At 32.8% G+C, this 22,665-nt stretch overlaps 1 protein-coding gene across 1 annotated transcript in view; it reads left to right on the top strand.

Moving 5' to 3' along the window:
* Nucleotides 1-22,665, top strand: part of LOC129219649 (glucose dehydrogenase [FAD, quinone]-like) — an 86,184-nt gene that overhangs the window by 7,211 nt on the left and 56,308 nt on the right. Inside the window, exons 3-9 of the mRNA XM_054853923.1 lie at nt 5,207-5,396; nt 6,609-6,740; nt 8,130-8,251; nt 10,850-11,017; nt 14,160-14,310; nt 18,394-18,516; nt 21,304-21,526. Coding sequence (XP_054709898.1) covers nt 5,207-5,396; nt 6,609-6,740; nt 8,130-8,251; nt 10,850-11,017; nt 14,160-14,310; nt 18,394-18,516; nt 21,304-21,526 — 1,109 coding nt within the window. The remainder of the gene's footprint in view (nt 1-5,206; nt 5,397-6,608; nt 6,741-8,129; nt 8,252-10,849; nt 11,018-14,159; nt 14,311-18,393; nt 18,517-21,303; nt 21,527-22,665) is intronic.

Below are 22,665 nucleotides of genomic sequence, written 5' to 3'. Positions count from 1 at the left end.
AAGGGAAAAAGTCCAACGAAGTAAACATAATTAGCTGCACATCCTAAATTTACCAAAATATGAGGCTGGTAATGATAAACTTACACTACAGTAAATAAACATAACTAAAGAAATAATTTTCATATGCTGAAAAGAGTTAAGAACGTTGGCTGTAAAACATGAAAAAAGGGGCAGACGATAAATAAAGGTTATGTACAAATAGAACAACCTATCAACACAGTTGGTTGTTTTAATGACGTCAGTCCCACTGAAACAATTGTTAAAATATTATTTAATAACATAAATGTGAAATGGCAACAGAAAGAAATAAAAATCATTGCTTAGAATAAAAGAGAAACGAAGCTAATCTCTACATAGTATAAAATGATGTCTCCAAAAAGCGTCTGTGTGTTTGAACTCGCAAAACTCGAGAACTACCCGGCCGATTTTGCTGAAATTTTCAGTTTGTTCCTTTAAGTCCTGAGAAGGTTTGCAGACCAGTTCGAAAAAAAAACGATGATTAGTTCTTATTTTATTCCAATTTAGGCCCAATTTTCACATAAATTCCCGAATATGGGTGTGAAAAATTACTCGCAAATAATAATATTATATATCGTTGGAAAGGGAAGAATTTTTCGCGTTCTACGCAATTAGTTCCAATGCTCTAACTTAATTGCGGAGGGAGTTTTTTACGTTTTTAGCTCGAATTTTTTTAGGCTTAGCTAAAATTTAGGCACTACTTTCTTCATTAAATCCATCAATAAAAAGTGAAGGAATTGTCCCACAGTTTTTTTTTTTTTTTTTTTTTTTGACAGCATTGGATAGAGCTGCTTTTTTTAACTCCAGATCTAACTCGACCTAAGGTCGAAAGTTTAACCCTCTATCTCCATTAGAAAAAAAGTTACAAGCGAATTAAATGAAGTTCAAAAATCTGTTCTCTATTCTTCAAGTTTTTAACCATTTTATTTTGAGTTTCCACGGTAACGATTTTTGAATCCATTGTTTATTTTCATCTTTCTCATTTTCAATTCTTAAACTTATTTTGTGTTTCCATGGTTACGCCTTTTAAATCCATCTTTCTCATTTTATTTTAATTCCTTAAAATTATTTTAGTATCCGTCGTCATTGTTTGGCGAGAAAATTTTGCATGATGTTTTTTTTTTCTTTCATTTAATCCTGGTTATTGAAGATACTTCACCTGACGCAATGTTTTTTTTTTCAAGGTAGACCGAGCAAAGCCGGGGGCAACGCAGCTAGTTTACAATAAACTTCTAAACAAAAAAGTTGTTTTAAAGAGTAGTTTTAGGATATATATATATATATATATATATATATATATATATATATATATATATATATATATATATATATATATATATATATATATATATATCAGAATAAAATATAAATTAAACTAATTTAAAATAAAATTCTAGATGCGAACGTTGTTTTAAGATTTGGACAGCAGCCAAAAAATTATCTTTTGAAACAATTATTAGAATTTTATTTGCTCATTCATATGCAAAATGGCAACAGAAAAGAAATAAAAGTTCCTGAATAACGTAATGTTAACGTTTTAATTAATATCTCTGCAAATTAAAGTCGTACAAAGGGGTCGTTTCCAAAATTTTAAAAGCATTGTTTTTCTGAAAGAGCATGCTTAAAAACATAGGATTTGACAATTTTTTAAACAATTTGTTTACTTTTAATACTTTTAAAAAAATATTTAAATCGGAGCGCTTTCATTGTTTACGGCTTCTGCCGATGACATCACAAATGATGAAATGCCTTCAGTGTTGCCATTCACAGAGCAAAATATTTAATTCGCATCTTTACTCACGTGTATTGGCAACGATATGGTTGATAGCAAGCGTAGAGCGCAATTTTAGTTCGCTTCTGGATTATCATAACGTGGAAACGCAGTAGAAAGATGCGCCAAAGATCATCATTTGTGACGTCATCAAGACCACGCCTTGTTTGAAAGATCGGACATTTTAAAAAATTAATTAAAAAATATCTGTTGGGAAAATGAAAGTATTTTCTGGGTCCATGTTTTTTTTTTTTTTTTTTTTTTTTTTTTTTTTTTTTGCTTATTCTATCAATTTCAGTGACAAAAAGCACTACTTTTGACAAAAGGAAACAACTCCATTACAAAATTTGTCCCATTGTTTTCTTGTGAAAATTTTGAATCGCTCGGTTCTCGTTTGGCTCTCGACTCGCATTGATTCTCGAGAAGTTCAATATTCAGATGGACAGACAGACGGACGCGAACAGATTTTAATAGTGTGGATGAATGTACTACTAGTTTTACATTTCACGAATAAAAGTCTCACATACACATGGTTTGTAATGCGTTCAACTAATTATTTGCTAACACTTCATCAATTCAAACTGCTAGAAAGTCATTCATGAAAAAAAAATGAAATCCACATCATTCAAGTATTCAAAGCCTTGCATGTACTCAATGGGAAACTTAGTTAAGCTGTAACTCGTGGGAAATTCCAATCAAGTAATTTATCTTTTAGCCGTAACACTCCTCCTGTAAAAAGTTTAGTCACAATCACATTGCATCAATGCATTATTCTTTAAAAAAAAATTCTAGAATAGAAAAAGTTGTGTTGTAAAACCATCAAAATTCTACCTATGAGATCTTTCATAAGTCAGATGCATTAACACGGCATACTCGCTACTAACTACATTAAATTAAAATGTTCCCTACATTTCTTTATAAATTTTATTATTAAAATGTTAATGAGGAAATGGATAATAGAATTCTAAACTCCGTTTTACAACTATGAAGTAATTTCTAAGACATTGTGAGCCTAGAAATAAAACTATGCCAATCATTTGTGTGATCAGAAACGAGGACAGTTTAAAGTTTTCTAGTAGATTAAGATTTCTATATTTTGTGTTTACGCTACTGTCTACTACTGAACCCAAAACAATCCATTAAATATGGTGAGCGTATAGTCTAGTTCTCATAGCGCTGGAGATCAAATAATGACTCGTCTTGCAAAAAATTGCAGCGAATAATTGTGTTCTAAACGACTTATGAACTTTTATTCGAAATGATTACATCGATGATTCAATGGATAAGCTTTTAGTCGTGCTGTCCTAAGGGCAATGAAGTGAGTGTTGCTACAGAAAAAAGAACGTTAGCCAAACCCGAATTACACCGCTACGCTTGAATGCACATTCAATGAGGCGTTTTCACTTAGCCAAATGCATCGCATTAGTTGGGAGAAGAATTTTTTTTTTTTTTTTTGAAGTGATAACTTCTTATGGGAGCGTAAACCGATTGGTGACATAACGTGCGTAACTGCCAACATATATATATATCTCCAAATAAAAGTATTTCAAGTATTATTCAATTTATTCATAAACAGCTTTTAAATTATACACATGAAGGTTCTGCTTTAGTTAATGAAGATTATTATACAATTCCTTTGATTTTAACCGGAGATTTTAATATTAATTTTGTTTTGATCGAGCTAAAAATTTAGGATCGTTTCTAAAATCCAAATTACAATTACAAATGATTAATAAGCCAGAAGAAGCAACTACAAGTCATGGAACTGTACTTGATGCAGTCTTTGCAAGATTTTTAGATAACATTCAATGCAAAAATTTCGTTGCTTATTATAGCTACCATAAGACAATTGTTACTTTCATAGGATTAAATAATGATAATAATTTAATCCTATGAAAGTTATTACTTTTGCCGAGCGTCCCGTGACGCACTTTTTTTTTTTTTTTAATGTACCTAGATTTCAACTTTCTTTTTATAATTCGATCGCTGAATCAGACAAATAAAATTATAAAAATTAGATTAGAAACCAAAACTTTTACAACATTACTTTATTTTGGATCATTGAACGGTTCATGAATCGACTGCTGCCACTAAATAGAAACGATTTTCTGTGAATAAGTAACGGATAAAAATAATAATTAGAAGAGAGGGCTGGTCTAAACAGTCCTTACATGCAAGAAAATATATTAGAACTGGCAACAAGGGTTAAACCATGCGTTCTGAGGAGTCAACATCTCAACCCCCAACCTCCAGTCTTCCCCTGCTCTGCTAAATCAACTAGAAACATTTTTTACACATTTATTATCATTCCAATTTTGGTGTTTCAAAGTTAGTAAAAGTGCACAAGCTCGTCATTTTTGAGAAAATCAGGCGACCCTCCACCTCTGTATTCCTCTCTCCACCACTGTATTTGAAAAATGTACTATATAATTGTGTTTTTCTTTTCTCTCCTATAAAATATACTCAGTGTTAATAATTTGTTTTTAAATTTGTCATTTAAATGTATATTTTTCTTATCTTATATAGTTAAAAACTGAGCGTATGTATCTATGTAGTCATCTGTGTGCGAGTTACTTCTCCCGAACGACAGTGAACTGACTATCGAACCAGGTATCGATGGATTCGTAATCTTCCCGTTTTTACGTTTGTCCGATAATAATTAGCGGAGATATCAATTAAAACTATTAATTACGACACTTCGATTTCGACAAAAAATCCCTATTTTTCGAAGGCTTTCCTCCATTCAAATTATTATTTAGTGCTTCATCTCAACTTTCCGCTATAATGCTTTCATTAAAATTTATAGCGTGAAGGAAATCATTGAGACGAAAGATCTATTACCATTTTTCTTCTTGAATATGAACAAGTAAAATTCTTGCTTTTGTTTTAAAGGCTTTTCCTGTAATAGGTAATCGGAGGATTTAAAATATTTACTTTCTGGTTATATTTTCCGCAATCTGCCGCAAAATTTCACTAGCTTTTTTTTTTCAAGCCTGAGTGTTGAACACGCGTTACTTGACATGACTTTTATTTTCGAGGTAGACCGTGCAAAGCCGAGGGACGCAGCTAGTTTCATTTAAACCCTGAATGACACACTATTTGTCTGTTAAATAGGCTTTACGCCATTTTGATTTGCTTCAGATTTTGTTAGACATTCCTGATGCGACTATCTGCGCTTGCATAGTTTTCATACCTAGTTTTCATTCATATCTAGAAATACAGTTTTACTTGAATGTCTTGAAAAATCAGTCATAATAATTATAAGTACACTTGCCGTCACCCCTTCCCTCCGAAAAATTTCTAAATGAGCGGGCCTGGAAGTGCACTAATTTGAAAACACTTCAGGCGATGCATTTTGGGTGATTGATGTGGTTTTTTTTTTTTTTTTTTCTATGTTCTTTCTGAATGTGCAAACAGCAAGTGGTCTGGCCGAGTGGAAAGGCAATAGGCGGGTCTACAGTATTCGGTGGCATGCTCAGCGTGCGTGGCAACCGAAAAAACTATGACGACTGGGCAGCCTTGGGAGCAGAAGGATGGAGTTACAAAGATGTCCTACCCTATTTTAAGAAAATGGAAGATAATCGAGATGCAGAATTCGTTTCAAACGGTATGATGAAAAATGTGTCCGATTTTTTTTCTAATATGTTTCAACACATTAAGAGGCCACTTTTAATTTTAATTTAAATATTTAATGCTGTTTGTTCCAAATGCTCACGAGACAAATTTAACTGTTTTGTATTGCTTGACAATTCCGTACATCATAAGGACTTGTCCCAAAAAAGTATCCATGTTTCTAATGCTTCCAAACCAATAGTGACCTCCAGTGAAGGAATAAAGATATCTGAGATAATATTTGTTTTGCTGAAATTCATTCTTAATCCAATAAGCTTGCTTTCTTTATTTGATTCTAGATGTATTTTTGCTCCATTCATTCTTAATGGAACAAACTTGCTTTCTTTAATTCTGGAAGTATTAGGGATGTTCAAATAGAAAGGTGCCAAACGTCACAACAACGTAACTTTAACATATTTGTGTATGCCACTACAGGAGAACGTAGCGAGACATTTAGGGATGTGATTGGAGAATCCAGCATCGATCGAAGCATGCGCGGACGCTCGTATGCGCAGGAGACATCAAATGCTCTTACAAAGAGCGCAGTCCAATTAACCGTCTTTTCGACGTACGAGTTTCATTACTTGTTGAATCCTCAAGCACAGGACAATCATTAACAATGATGTGTACTGTGAGATACACACTACGCAGGTTCATCAAGAACAAAGGACCAGGGCTGCACTACGCAGGTTCAAGACCAGGGCTGCTCTTGAAGAGCGGTTTTGCTCCGTGATGACGCGCGTCTACTCTACACGTCTCCAGGGTCACCCAGGCGGCATTGGCCAAGTTCAAGTGTTAGCAGCTTAACCATCAGTCTGGACATGTCGCCTTGCGATTTCCATGTGTATGGTCCTTTAAAATAGCATCTGAAAGGGAAGGGCTTCAACTCAGACGACGAACTCAAGGACACTGTGAAGGACTGGGTCTCGTCAAAGCCACAGAAATTCTGGGAACAAGGAATCCTTCGGTTAGTTTATCAGTAGGATCGTGGTGCTCAGGCCTTTGAATAAAGCCTCCATTTAGATCCACAGAATTGTTTGGTACCTTTTCACTTGAACACCCCTTATACTTTTACTTCTATGCATTATTGTACAGTGCACATATTATACTTCAAACTAGTGTTTTACCTATTAGGAAAATACTTTCGTAAATGTCTGATTTTACTAATCCTTAAAAAAATGCTAAAATTGAAAAAATGCTTTTCTAGGATATCATGGTGTTGGTGGTAAGGTAACCGTTCATAGACCGCGATACGACTCTGAAATAACGGGACCTTTAATTGAAGCAGCGAAGACCATTGGATATACAGTAAATGATCCAAATAGCCGTAGGCAATCCGGTAAGTTCATAGCCTTTTTGTTTTCTAATTTTCATAATTTGTTCTAAATTTGATTGATGAAGTGAATCTTGCTTCATCTAAAAGAATGAAATAAATCGAATGGAAAGACAGAAATTTAAAAAAAAAGGTATACTAAGCAATAACATTTACATTTCATGCAGTATTTCAGATAAAGCGTAGAAAATATGAACCATATCATGTAGAAATCAGCATTAATCTGGTAATGGGTATCATATCAGACATTAGTTTTTGCTTGAAAGAATAGAAAAAGTTAATAATTCAGAAAATGCATCAAAACTTATTAATTTTCAGATAATTCATTAAATGATCTTTTAATAATATGCTGAAAGACGGTTTATCTCCCACAACTAAGCATTTTTCAGCGAATGTGTAGTTTTCTTATCAACAACTAACCGGAGTATAGATAAACTGTCGCTTATAACCGAACTGGCTTAATGGTTATAGTGCAGGGTAGAAAATTGGAACCCCAAATTCGAACCGGCCCAGATGCTTTAGTGTTCAAGAATTTGTTCTTGAACTGCTTTTTGATAAGAAAACCTTGCAAATGGATTAACTACAAAATTAGTTCACTATTTCACTACCATAGTGATGATATTTTTAACCATATCATTATAATGTAAAAACTTTTCAGCAATATGTTAGTTAGAACTAATTTTGACTATAATTAACCATTTTTTAGTGAGACATTGAACTTAATTTTGAACAAATTTTGATAAAGTCTATGATGAAATGACATACTACCAACAAGTGCACTAAAGAATGGAATGAAATTTGGAAATATGTCCAAACTCCAAGACTGTATGAGGCAATGAGAAGCAAAGGGATGTAAGTGGCAAAATTATAAATTTGGAGAAAACGAGTACACATGGTAGGTGAACCTCTCCTATGTCTTGGGGGCTTGGGGCAAGAGATGGTACTAGTATCCCTGTTAGTTACTGCTATACAGCAGGATTTAGAAAAAAATTTAATGAAAGCCTACCAGGATGTTATCTTTAAACACGTTTTACTCAAAACTTGAAAATGTCCAGTTACATACCTTTGCTTCTCACTGCCTCATATGTCAGCTGGAGCAAAACAAGAATTAAAAATGGCAAATAGACAAATGATTCAAATTTATAGTGGAGGGCTACTGCTACAAAGCAATCATCAGCAGTGTCTGCCTCAAAAAAAAAAAAAGCTTTTTGCGCAAAAGAAAATCTACTGGGTTGAGTAGCAGAATTTACAAGTTTTTGAATTTCAGTACTGAAAATCTTTGAGCCACAGTGACCTGACGACCAGTCTTTGTCAAGCGTTGCTGTAGCTCTGTTTTGATGGAAAAAATCAAAACTGGAGTATTAGCTAATGAATGTCGTTCCCTTCACAATACAGGCTTCTACAATCAGCAGTCAACTTTGAGAGCAGGTCAACGCTGCAGCGCTGCGAAGGCTTATCTTGTCCCCGCGGAAAATCGGACAAATTTGGATATCCTACCCAATGCCATGGTTCGAAAGGTAATATTTTCAATCATATACACTTCGAAATATGTAATTTTCTGTTATGAATAATAAATTGTATAAAAAATATCGCACTGTCTTGAACATAAAAATTATTAAGTCTCAGACTGTTCCATTACTCAGGAATGGAACTATTTACAAAGAAAAAGAGTTGTTCAGTAAATAAATTGCTTTGTACAGAAATGCTCATTTAGTTTTATTTACTAAACTTGAACGTTTGAGGAAAAAAGTCTTTTACAAAAACAAACCAATACACCTTGTTTCGTGACTTTGCTATGGATCACACCAGTTCAGCCATTTCGAAATTAAATCATATTTTCTGGTAGTCGAATTAAACTACATTAGCGAATGAAGTGTTATTTTATCCTCCCGTTGTTTTTGCCATTTTATTATAATTATTATAGCAATTTAGTGAGTAATTGCTTTCAGGCAGATTGGAATTATGTTCAACTAATAGTTTTAAACTTCCTATATGTTATTTAAATTGAGTGCTAAAAGTAATTTCCTTTTTATTAATTAATTAGTGAATGTTCCAATATTTTAAACCATTTCTCACTGACATTAGTTCATCTGCATTTGATTTAGAGCTTGGTGTCTGATTTGCTGTTCGTATTCCTTCAAAAACTTTTATTTTCAAGTTTTACTTTATTTCTTTCATCTGTTACTAAAACATATGATTTGGACAATTTTTAACTAAACAAGAGAAGTTTTCTCTAGTTTTTTTTAAAGTTGTTGTGATCAATTGATTTAAAATTATGGTTTTTCGGGATATTATAAAAACTTGGTGGGACGAAGGAAAAGGCTTATGAAATTAGAACCAATTTTAAATTTAATTTCTAAGGAATTTATCAGTGTCAGAACAAATTGCAAGCGAACAAATGCGGTAATATCTCGGACTAAACCTATGCTTTTAAAAGAGGGCAGTCAACATCAAAGTATGTTTCCTTATAAAGAAATCTTTCTTCTTCATATATTAATGATTCATTTAGGGTTGGTTGGGGTAAGTGGTCACCCCCCTAAAACATTTTTTTGGATAAAGTTTTCTTTCTTTCTTTTTTTTTTTTTTTTTTTTTTTTTTTTTTTTGTACTGATCATGTTAAACGGCATCACAGTGATTGGTTTTTGCATATACTTGGGCTTCGAGGACATTTTTTTCTAAGTCATAGCAATTAGTCAAAAAAAAAATTTTTTTTTTTTTTTTTGTTTTCGAATTCAAGCATTATTTTTCAAAAAAGTGTTTCCAGGTTAGTTTTTATAATGTTTTATGATAGTTATTTTTTCACGTGTAGTTTAACTTAAAGTTCAAAGTTCATACAGCAACTAGAATTTTTGCATAAAATATTACTAATAAGTGTTTAGGAGGAGGGTGTCTCACTTACCCCGTAAATTTTTGCTATAAGGGGTATGTGGGTCCCCTCACTATGGGGTAAGTGGGTCCCCCTATAATAATGGGGATTTAAAAATTAAAAGCAACTCTGATTAAATGTTTGTATTAGTGAAATACAGGACTACTATGATAACCTAGGTATGTATGTAACCTAGTGGGAATTTGATTGTTCATCTACAAAAACTGCTAAAGCTAGTGATTATGTATTTATTAAGCTTACATCAAAGTAAACCATAAAGTAGGTCTAATGTTGGAAGTTGATAATACAAATTAAAAAATGCTGTTGAATTTCCAAGAACGAATATAAACAGTGACACTTTTTATTGGCATGGTTCAGATGATGTTGGAATAATTACTGATAATGGAGTAATAATGGTTTTTTCTTAGCTAACTTTACATAGACGCAGTCATTTAGTGTTTCCAATTTCTTTTTCACCTTATAGTTTTGGTAAATTTACTCAAATTGATATTATTCAATTGTATTACGTTCATTAAACACGCCTTTATTGTAAAAGTAAAATATCTACCTATAGACTTTCAATAAATCTTACAAATGAAATTGTTTTTTTTTTTTTTTTTTTTTTAAGTTTTCCCTGATACAGATTTAAAAGACAGTATATATCTCATAAATAGATGCATTTACAAAAAAATAATTCACACTAAAAATTTACATTATTTATCACGTAAGATCCCCTTACCTCATTTTTAAATATGCTTCATTTAAATTCAAATGAAAAAGGGTGATCCACTTACCCCTTTCTATGGGCTAAGTGGGACACCAATCCGTTTTTTAACAAACATTATCGTTAAGAATAGCTAAAGTATTATTTTAGAAAATAATGAGGAACTTTTGTTTATTAATGATGTCCGAGATAAAATAAGACAATAATTTTAAATTTTTTTGTTTCAAAACTTTTGTATAATGTTTCAAAAACGAACTACACTCAAATGGGGTCCCACTTACCCCAACCAACCCCTAATTATCTTCAAGACATCATAGTTGATCTCTAGTGTTGATCTCTAGTTTAACATTCAAAGAATGATTCCAACTTCAATGAAGACATTTTATTTGCTCTAGTTATAAGAGATCAAAATCCGACATCGTGTCAATGTTAATGTTTTTCAAAAATCTAACATAATGCATTTCGAAATGGTAGAAAGCAATTTGTCTTCTTCTTGACCAACATCCTTGTAGTTGTGAATTTCAGGTTATTATCAGAAAACGCAAAGCAATAGGCATTCAGTTCGACTATCAAGGCCGGACGTATGAAGTCAGGACGAGGAAAGAGATCATCCTATCAGCTGGAACAACAAACACTGCCCAGCTACTCATGATGTCTGGAATCGGTCCTCGAAAAGATTTAGAACGACATAAAGTAAGTAATGTCTTGGTGTTGAAGTTTTGACGAAAATAACAGTGAAGTCTAGAAAATCTTTTCATAATTTCAAGCATCAACAGAGAATTCAAGTTTGCGTTAACTCTTTGAAGCACAGTAGATTCGTTTGAACATTTTTTTTCTTTTCCGCCAACTGGCATAATTGCTTAAATAATTGGCTGGGAAAAAAATGGTGAACTTAAACGAAACTGCGAAAAATTATCAAACCTCAAAGTTATCAAAAGCTTAATTTTGGCCATCTCAGTTTTAGATGAAACTGTTGACTTTACTATCTGCATTTCAAAACAAGCAAAATTGGGAAATTTTGTAGTCACTAGCAGCTTAGTTGTAACAATTGCATTAGTAGCTCCTTTTCTGAAATTAGAAGCCATTTTCCCCTGAAAGTATTAACTTATTCTTTTTATATTTGTAGAAAATTTATAATAGTAGAAACATTAATTAATATGATTAATATATTTTTAAAAAATAAGTTCATACATGTTGCCTCTTGATTCAGGTGGAAAAGATTTTCCCAATGTCTTTCTTTTTAATTTTTTAATGAAAAGCTCAACAAAATTAATCATTTGCATCTCTTGAAAAAAAAGAAATGATTTAGCTCCAAAAATAATAATAAAAAAAAAACCGCATGAGACTCTTTTTTTTTTTTTTTTTTTTTTTTTGAATACTAAAAATACAAAATACTTTCGTCTACTGGTAAATGTTAAAGCGTTTTAAGTTATAAGACTGAACAGTTAAAAAAATGTTTTTCGCCACGAATCAAAAGACGAGAGTTGAGAAACTAGTTGTCAAGAACTGAGAATATAAACAAATGTATTTATCTGTTTTTATTTATTTACCTGTCTATCTACATATCTACGTCTTTATACTATCTTTTTACGAAAGGTTGTGAATTCCGTGCTGAGACTTTAACAAGCAGAGATAATGATTAAAAACTAGAAAAAAAAAGCAATTTGAGGATCCAAGGGACTTTTATCCTTTATTTTTTGTAAATTTTAATTAACTGTATCTTTATCTAGGAGAATGAACAGGACGCGTGTCACGTGATCCCTTTTCTTTCCTTCGCGAGAGAATGATGTAGCATTTGAGCCTGTGCAAAACCTCTCTTTGCAGTTTTTTTTTTTTTTTTTTTTTGGCTTTTCTTTCATCGAAAGAAACATTTATGAACAAGAAACCGGACATTATATCTTCCTTAGAATTATTATGTGGAAAAGAGAAGAAAAGAATTTGTGTTTTCAAAGCCAAAAGAAATTTACACAGATAACTGTTTTTAACAGAACTAAGCTCTTTTACTTGGATCTGATCGCCCCTTTTTAAAACCAATCAATAATAATATGTTAGCAAAATAATCATTATATACGATGATAAAGAAAAGCGTAAGAAATAGTAGAATATACCCAAGACGGTGTTAATAACTGCTGATTGTTAATGACAAAGTATGCTTCTCAAGTACTGCGTGATCTTTTCTCTATAAGACTTACTTCATTTTTTTATTTACCCATTTTAATCTGTTATATCCATCAGAGTGATAATAAATTCAGCTCATTCATCTTCTCCTGAACTTATAAATCTTGGCAATACATTTATAACTTCGCTACTTTCATTAGCATCCCTTATTTATTACATTTCACTGATTTTTCTCTTGAATAAGATTCATTTTCACTCGAAAGACAGTTCTTCCTTTGAGGGGGAAAGCGAAATCTATCAAGCAAAGCAAAAAGCGTGTCATTGATCTCTATGGTAGCCTCGAGATACCAATAACCAGCTTTACCTAAAGCTTCACAATAAATAAACAAATTACGTTTATTTTCCTTAAAAGAGACATAAATTTGAAAATTATAGTTGTGAACAGTTCTAAAGCTATCGCTGTTAAACCTGCCATTATACAATAAAGAAAATAATCCACCTTTTAATGTCAATTTTTCAAATTATGAATTTTTTTGTTCAATATAAGATGGTAAACTGAAAATAATTCTATTTTTCATTATTGGGCGTTTATTTTTTAGTTCATTTCCTTATTTTCAAGTCGAGGCAGGCCCCATGTCAATTTGGTCGTTGAACCCTCTTCCACCATAAACCTTTTCAAATTAGCTCTACTGGGCCATTCCACGGAAAAGTCAACCCTTTGTCCCGCGCGTGACGCGGTTCATATATTTCATTAAAAAGGAATAATTTTAAAGGGTAATGACAAAATTTTTTGCTTAAGATATCACACGTAAGTTTCTGATTGGTTAAGCAGAAAAGTTTGTTCATTAATATTTTAAAGTATTATTTTTAATGAAATACAATGAAGCGTCACGTGCGGGGCAAAATGACCGTTTTCCGTGGAATGGTCCGTCTCTGTTTCCATGCCGGGCCCCCTCAAGGAACGGGTCCCTAGTTTACTACTAAGCTGACATGTCCCCTTGTCGGGCCTGTTCATATGCATGTACATCACAAATGCGTATGCTTAATCTGTTTCGCAAACATCTTAGACGAGCTAAACGAGAAATGAATAAATACGTTTATTTCTACATGAAATACACCGCCAGCTCAGTCAATTCCAGCCGAGGACTGCAGTTTCGTGCTTATTAGCACTCATCAGCCCGGCTTAGGAAGTGGCTGAGCTGGAGGTGGAAAACCTCTTGAGGAAGCCAAGAGTGTCAAACAAACTGGTAGCTAATACAGAATTAGCACTGACCAGACGAGGGACGAGGGACCGAAAAATGGTTCAGTTCAACTCGAAGATTGAAGGCAAGGCATGGTATATTCAGTTTGGCACTCTTGGCTTCCTTAAGAGGTTTTCCACCTCCAGCTCAACCACTTCCTAAGTCGGGCTGATGAGTGCCAATAAGCACGAAACTGCAGTCTCGGCAGGAATTGACTGAGCTGGCGGTGTATTTCATGTATTTCTGCCTTAGCCCTGGCTATAAGGCGGTAACTTACTGAAAATACGTTTGTGCTTGAAAAGTCAGAGAAAATAAAACATTGTTCACATGCAACTCGCGATTCGGTGAAAGATTTGCATTCCATCTCATTACTTCTGTTTTATATCGAAATTTCAAACTCATTGTTTCAAAAGAAGTATCATTTCAGAAGTTATTTAATTAATACGTAATCGCATTTCTCTCTTTCTCACTTTCAGATTCCTGTCGTAGCAGATCTACCAGTAGGAAAAAACTTACAAGATCACTGCAGTGCAAATGCGAACTTTCTTCTTGAGCCAAATATCGCAGAAATACGACAAAAACTTTCAAATCCATCTAATATTGCACAATATCTTCAAAACAGAACAGGTAATTTCTATTTAAAAAATGACGTCAAAAAAACTCTCCTTTTATATTGTCTGACTTTTTTATTTGACTACACATGAATGGTAAAACCTTGGTTAATATCTTTATTTTCATAAACAAAATATCAGAGTTTTTCTAACTTAAAAGTTAAAATTATTAGGTATAAATGATATTCAAATTTTACATTAAACAAGAAATCACATGACAACAAGCTTATGTTATTATCCCGTAAATAATCCTACGTCTTTACACTTTAATCTTTACTATTATTATTATTATTTCGTCATTAATTCAATTGCACATAAACATAGTTTTATCACCAATCACCGCTTGTATTATTATTAATTCTTATCATTCCAAGTAAAAAGGAGAAAAATGCCTTTTTGAAAGAAATGTACTAATGTTTTTTTTTTTTTTAAATAAACAATCTCTTTTTTAAAGCAACGGAACTCTCGGTGCAGGGTAGTAGAAGGAAGCTTTATAACAATTTATTAAAATTACTCTATAATGGTAAACTCTCAGTGGGATATCAGAATATGTACTACAATATTTATATTTCACATGTATCACATTTTAAAAAGAATAATAAATAAACGAAATGAGGAAAAAAATATGTTATCTACTAATGGATAAATCATCTCAAAATTGTTCTTTAATTATCTGTATTCTGTAACATATTCCGACAATAAAATGGAATATAGAAAATTTTCGCTAAGTTCTAAGTCTATTTGAAATATGATTGCATGAAATTTTAGAATGAAATTTCAGTAGAAATGACATTTAATTGCAATAAATCTGGACTTCAGAAAAATAAACAATCACTAACTTTAATATTGCATGCTCGATTTTAAAACCTTGTGTGTTCGGAACTTGTTTTTATTGTGTATTAATTTTACAAAATTAATGTTTATTTTCTGTAGGACCACTCGCCTCTTCAGAATTTGTTTCCATGGTAGCTTTCCTAGATGGTCAATCTATCGTTCCAAAAACTGACTTTCCTAATCATCAACTGTACTTTGTGGAATTTTCTACATTGCTGCCTAGGTTGCAGTTCGGTCTCAAACCTGAAGTAATACCTTTTACGTTATTTTAAGTATTACAACAGCAAACAAATCAGAAATCTTATGTGAAAAAAGACACTTCCATCAAATGTCGTGGAAAAATAAATGAAAATTAGGTTGTATATTATAAAAGAAACATAACATAAAACTGTAAGGAATTAGTTAAAATTAATTGTAAACGAAATTACATAATATTATTTAAATTCACAAGAAAATCAATTTTTTACATTTGAACGAAGCAATTGTCTGTTTGGTGATATTTTGATAGTTGGAATTTTAACCCTAACTCCGGTGGATTAGCCCTAAACTCCAGTAGATAGCGTTCATTGTTGACCTCTTTTTCGTTTCTTCATTTTCCTAAAATTAGTCTTACCAGTAAAACAGTTAAGTTACCGGATCCAGTTCAGCCTTGACAAAATAAACAATTACCTGCATGTCAAACACTGCCAAAAAATATTATCGAATTCTCAACTCTAGAGCTCGAATACGCTACCTTGCGGTGATTAACAATACTAAAGAAAAGGGTAAAACATTCCATTCCATGTGTTATCTTTGGGGTAAATTACAGGCTTCAGACAGTATGGTGTAATGTAATTTCAGAAGAATAGAAAAGAAAGCTTCCCACAAACACAATGAAAAACTACTGTCATTCACTAAGCGTCAAAGCAAATTATAAGTTACGGCATTTGTTTGTTTTACCTTTTTCATCCGCCATTAGACAGTGGCTGCAGCGCCCGCTATAGCTTATTGGAGTTCCAAATTATAAATAACTTACTGAAGTTTTGGAGCTTCAACAATGAAGTAATGCCGTCTCGCATGCCATCACGCGAGTTTCATTGTTGTTGATGTATGCCTTACTCTATCAGTGATTTTTGCTATTATATATGTGAGGATTATTACACGTAGTACATTATAAAACATTTGTATAACGTTTTAACTCCCTGTAAAAGGTAGTGAATAAAATTTTGAGAAACTATTTTGATGTATTTAATTTACTCCCTCAATGACCGTACTGTGTTATGAAACAGCTCTGATAGATGTTCAAATTCCATTATGGGTTCTTTTTTTCTTCTCAATGGGGTTGTTTCCTTCAGTCAAAAGTACTACTTTTAGACACACAAAATGATAGAATAAGCAAAAAAAATAACACGGACCCAGAAATTACTTTCATTTTCAAAACAGTTATTTTTTAATTAATTTTTTAAAATGTCCAATTTTTCAAATAAGGCGTGGTCTTGATGACGTCACAAATGATGTCCTTTGGCGCATTTTTAATTGCGTTTCCACGTTATGCTATTCAAGAAGCGAATAAAAAATTGCGTCTACGCTTGCTATCAACCATATCGTTGCCAGTACACGTGAGTAAAGATGCGAGTTAAATATTGTGTTCTTCCGAATGGCAACAGTGAATGGCATTTCATCATTTGTGATGTCATCGGCAGAAGCGTTAAACAATGAAAGCGCACTGATTAAAGTATTTTCTTAAAAATATTAAACTTAATCAAATAATTTAAAAAATGGTCAGATCCTTTGTTTTTAAGCATGCTCTTTCAGAAAAAAATAATTTTAAAACTTTGAAACGACCCCATTATACAAATGTATACCATAATTTTGAATTTTTCAAATCATGGCTGATCTGAGGGAAGTAACAAAAGTTTTCTCTTAAAAATTACATGCTTTCTGAATCAAACCACTTGTTTTTAGCTTGTATTTAATATTTATTTGAAATTTTCATTTATCTTTACTAATAATAAAGCTGAAAGTCTGGGCCTCTGTCTGGATGGCTGGATCTCTGTGACGCGCACAGCGCCTATACCGTTCGACCGATTTTCATGAAATTTGGCACATAATTCGTTCGTAGCATAGGGAGGAGCACCTCGAAGCCATTTTTTGAAAATCGGATTTTGTTTTTTTTCTATTTCAATTTTAAGAACGTTTTACTGAGCAAATTATCATATCGTGAATGAGTAAATTACCAAATTGTCATAACGTGGAACCGTAACATGGGCGAGCAAATGAACACAGCAAATTTGCCAGAAATTCATCATCCATTATTTGTAAATATACAAGCTAACCAAATGACCTCTTAATTTTTCTACTACGGGCAAAGCCATGCGGGTACCGCTAGTGCCAAATAAACCAACAGCCGCACCTCATTCCTCATGCATGACATAATGAGGGAAACTAAATATTCCCTATGAGGGGTGACTTTAATAAAATAAATACAGCATTATTTCAACTGAATCTTTAGCTACTTTAATTGACTTTGATAGCATTGCAGTTAATAAACAGCAGAAAACCTTATTAAAGGAATTTAAAAAAAGCGATCTAAGTATGCAAATTTATGCACAAACAAATTATTTTCAAAAAAGGCTTAAAAAGCTCATATGTTTTTAAGTATTTACTTTATGTAGAGAGCAGGAATATATGAAGTAAAGAACTTTTTCAAACTTTGTGAGAAATGTCACAAGAAACTTGACCTTTTCACTCTTCAATAAGTCTTTATTTTGTCACAACTTTAGTTTTTAATTACATTTCATAAGGGTAGAAAACACAATTATCTGAAACCCACATGTGTGTTGCGAAGTATCAATCAGTTAGTTAAAGCTAAAAAAATGAAGTCGCTATTACGGATATAGAAATTGGAAAATAGCTACTGAATGTTTCTGTTCGCATGATGGATATTTTTTATAACAATCAACCATCGTTAGCAAAATTTTAAATTTTATTTATTTTGATATCTATCAAGTATTTATTTATTTATTCATTGAAAAACCAACTATCGAGCATTTTCACAGAAGTAATAACAGCGATAGAGCCTTCGAGAGGCAAAGAAAATATCTTCAAATTGAGTAATAGCTGCTTGCATCGATCTTTTATTTTTTATATGGAAAACTATAATGACGGTATGATAGGTTTATAACATGAGGTGATGTTTGAAGAGAACTGAAGGAGTATTTTTCGTTCTAGGTTTATGAGCAAGTGTATGGCCCTTACAGAGACAAACCATTTTATGCCTGTGTAGTTCACATGCTTCAACCCAGAAGCAGAGGAACTGTAACACTTAAATCATCTGATCCTTACGACCCACCTGTTATTGATCCTAATTATTTCGAAGATCCAAAAGATATAGAAGATATTGTGCAAGGTACGTTTTGTTCCGCCATAATTATAAGAGAGGAGATTTCTTTGTACAAATTTTAAAAAAGATATATATTACTGAAGATAGCCGATTGTCTGTAGTAACGTTACTATTTAATATTAGACGTGGTTTAAAAAGTTCTGCAACTATCAACTAACAGCTAATACTGAACACGTGATATTTTCTAAGAACAATGGCGAGTTGCCAATTAGTATCTGCTAGTGTACAATTATTAATTAGGTAAAAATGCATTCAAAACTTCTACGTTTCATTTAATCTCTACTAATAATAAAACTGAAAGTCTCTCTGTCTGGATCTCTGCGGCGCGCCTAGCACCTAGACCGTTCAACCGATTTTCATGAAATTTGTTACAAAATTAGTTTGTAGCATGGGGGTTTTTAGCATGTAGCACTAGGGTGGTTAAAAAACACATGCAACAAAAAAAGTTTCTAGTACATAACAGGAAACCCCTCAATATTTTTTGACTCGTGGATAGTCATATGCTGAAAAAATTTTAACTTCCTATTTCAACTGAAAGACGGTGCTCAACCCCCTCCCCCAAACTTCATAAGCATGGGAAGGGGGTTAAAAAAATACATTGAACTGAAAACACAATGCTATATGTTATAATATACACTAGTAATATGCATATACATTTCAATAAAATAATTATTTACAAAAAAACAGCTGAGGAAATTAAATATTTCTCTATTTGTGGCATTTTCTATTGTACGGCTAATGTTAAATCGAGGGGGCACCCTCTTAAAATTTGAGTAAGAAGCTAAAACTTTACAGCACAATACTATTAGTCAGTCTAGAAAAAATAGGGGGTGTCCTAGACTTTAGCCGAAAAAAAGTTTTTTTGAACCACCCTAGTGTGCATCTCGAAGCGATTTTTCGAAAATTCGATTTGGTTCTTTTTCTATCCCAATTTTAAGAACATTTTACTGAGCAAATTATCATAGCGTGGACGGAGTAAATTACCAAATTATCATGACGTGGAACATGGGCGAGCCACGGGCGAACATGGGCGAGCAAATGAACATAGCAAATTGGCGAGAAATTCATCATCCATTATTTGTAAATATACAGGCGAACCAACTGACCTTTAATTTTCTAACTACGGGCAAAGCTGTGAGGGTACCGCTAGTTACTTTATAACTGTGTTTACATCACACTGCATCTTACGTACGCACAGTTCACTGTGGAGAATTGTATCCCCAATTTTTCTTTACCTCAAATTTGAATGTCATGAAAGATATATTGTAAGTATTTTATAAAATTTATATCTTGCTCTAATTTGCCCCAATTATTCCATAAGTTAATGAAAAAACAACATCATCATCGAAAAGTATCGTACCTATATTTTTACGAAATAAATTTCATGCAACGCGCATTTTTTGATTAAAGAATTTATAACGAATAAATACCCATGTGCTTGAAAATTAAATGAATGAATTATCAACGTTTTAATGGATTAGCAATTTTTGTGCATTAAAAAAATATATTGGTAATTCATTCATTTAAAGAATTTCTGATGAGTGCGACAAAACTGAGAGGCAGTAGAACTTCAGACAGGTTAACTATTAATGTTACGACGGAAATAAATTAAATACTACTAAAACCAGTCTGCCACACATGTACATTAAACGGCACAAAACAAAGGTATTATTTCATTCTTTTTGTTGACAGCATACCTGCCAACATCTACTGGGAAAAAATCCAGTAGATGTTTAAAAGATCCAGTGGATGATTACGACGGATTTTCAATTGTCATTTGGGGAAAAACAGGGATTTCTTATTATCCTTCCTGTGCAACCAAATGTTCCCTACACCATATACACAATCCAGAGAAATGATAAAAATCCAAGAATCTCCTGGAAAAACCAGTAAAGTTGGCAGGTATGTGACAGTCAAAAAAAGGTTAAACCATGCTGATTTTCAGTTGTTACTCATAGGGGAACTTAACTTCGCTAGTTTATTATTTGTTGATATTTTTGTTTTACTATTTTCACGTTTAACACTAGAATTGCGGGTCATTTTGACCCCAAGCACACTTTTTTAGTTAACTGCTTCTCACTATTTTCGTAAAACGCTTCATCCTTCCTTGACTTTTCCTAAATCATCGTGCTGCTTAATAATATAAAGTTGTCAAGAAAAATGTATTTGTTTTTAACCTGAACTATTGGGTTATACTTAGAAGAGTGGGAAGGTGTCATTTTGACCCCCTTGAGAAAAAAAAAAGAAATCTACTTATATTGAAACAGAGAAGAAATTCAAAAATGGCTCTTGGAAACGTATCATTGCATGAGTTTGAAGCATTCATAATGTTTATGTACATAGAAGGGAGCATTAGTCGCTAATTTCTCAAATGCAACTAGAACAGCGCTGGTTATTTTAAAGGCATTTTAAACTCTTTTTAATACTCCATTATACATAATTGAAATGTAAATATCCTTAAAATAAACTGAATTTAATATAAATATATTTATTTCTAACTAAGTTTTACAAATATTTAACAGTATACAGGGAACTATGCAGATTTCTTCTCAGATTGTCATAATGACCCCCGCAGTACTTCTACGTTTACGAAAACAGCTGTAGCTCTAGTGTTAACTATTTTAAAAAAATTTAAAAATTTATTTATTACATTTATTTTTGATATTTGACGTTCATTTTCTTAATTAAAAAAAAAAACATTAACTGTTACAGTTTTAAGCTATAAATTAATTTTTATCAAAATAACAACAAGTTGGGATGTTATTCTAACTTATTCTATTCTTTATGTAACAGGACTGAAAACGTGTATGAGGATAAGCAACACGCCGGCTATGAGGAAAGTTGGCTCCAGACCTTTTGAAACTACCTATCCAGGTTGTGAAAAATATGCCCATGACGAAGATTCCTACTTATGGTGCCAAGTAAAGTCTGTCGTAGTAACGCAGTCAAACCCAGTTGGAACGGCGAAGATGGGGAACGTGTATGATCCCAGCGTCGTTGTGGATCCTCAGTTAAGGTAACTTGACAGCTTTGTAAGCTCTGGTTTAACATAAGCTTCAAAATCATTAAATAAATTGAGTTATTGATGTGAGTTAAAAAATTTGCTGGAAACTACGAGGGCAAATCAAAAAGTGTTTGCGCCAATTTTTTTTAGCCAAAATACGGCTGTGATTACAAAGCAAACATATACATTCCCAACAGTGACAGTTCCTTGAACCGTACCAGCCGTATCTGCTTTTTGCTCTGAAGAGCGGAGCTGCTATTAGTCATTTAAGATAACAGTTGTTTTTCAGACGTCCACAGCTTATGAGCAGCCAAGTGTTATTCGTTTTTAACGGAGCAAGGGACAAAAACCCATAGCAATTCACAGGGAAATGCACCTACAGTTCAGACCTTGTCCTAGTGATTATTCCACTGAAGAAGTGTCTGGCAGGACAGAGATTCACATGTGACCAAGAAGTCAAGAACGCGATCCGACGGTGCATGGTTCCACGGGCAACCGGAAGAGTTCTGCCACAGGGGGATCTCTAACTTAGTCCCGCGATGGGACAAATGTCTGAAACGGTGTAGTGACTATGTGGAGAAATAGTATAAGTGGCATAGTTTACTACGTATATTTGTAAATACCTGTAGGTATCTTTTTTTTTTGGCAAATAAATAATAGGCACAAAGACTTTTTGATTTGCCCTCGTATTATAAAAATCTGCGAAAAATTAATAAAATACTCGAGGAGAAACAGTCATAAAACAAGTAGGTAGGGTAAAGCGCGGCACGTTGACGCGGATTTCTTTCAATGAATTTTCTAAATTTTATGTTTTAACTTAGGAAATTTTAGACATTGCGGTTTTATGAAGCAGTTAATGGAGTCAAAATTGGTATACTCAGTTATTGCTCAGTTTGTGTTTTTAACCATTAAAAAAATTACTTTTGAGTCCAAGTCGGTTGCGTAAACTTGCCCCGGACACGGGGTACACATACGTATATATTCATATTGACACCTAACGTGGTTTTATTAGTGTTCTGAACATAATGTCTTACTACCGTTAGAAAAAAAAAAATTATTACAGACTGAATAGTGTATAAAGTAAAAACTGAACGGGCATTAAGACAGTACTATATGATTGTAAGCTATAAGATACGAATTTGTAACTCAAT

The sequence above is a fragment of the Uloborus diversus genome, chromosome 1 (assembly GCF_026930045.1).
Source record: "Uloborus diversus isolate 005 chromosome 1, Udiv.v.3.1, whole genome shotgun sequence".
Taxonomy (NCBI): domain Eukaryota; kingdom Metazoa; phylum Arthropoda; class Arachnida; order Araneae; family Uloboridae; genus Uloborus; species Uloborus diversus.
The sequence above is the reverse complement of the archived record's forward strand: the minus strand, read 5'-3'. Positions and strand labels throughout refer to the sequence as shown.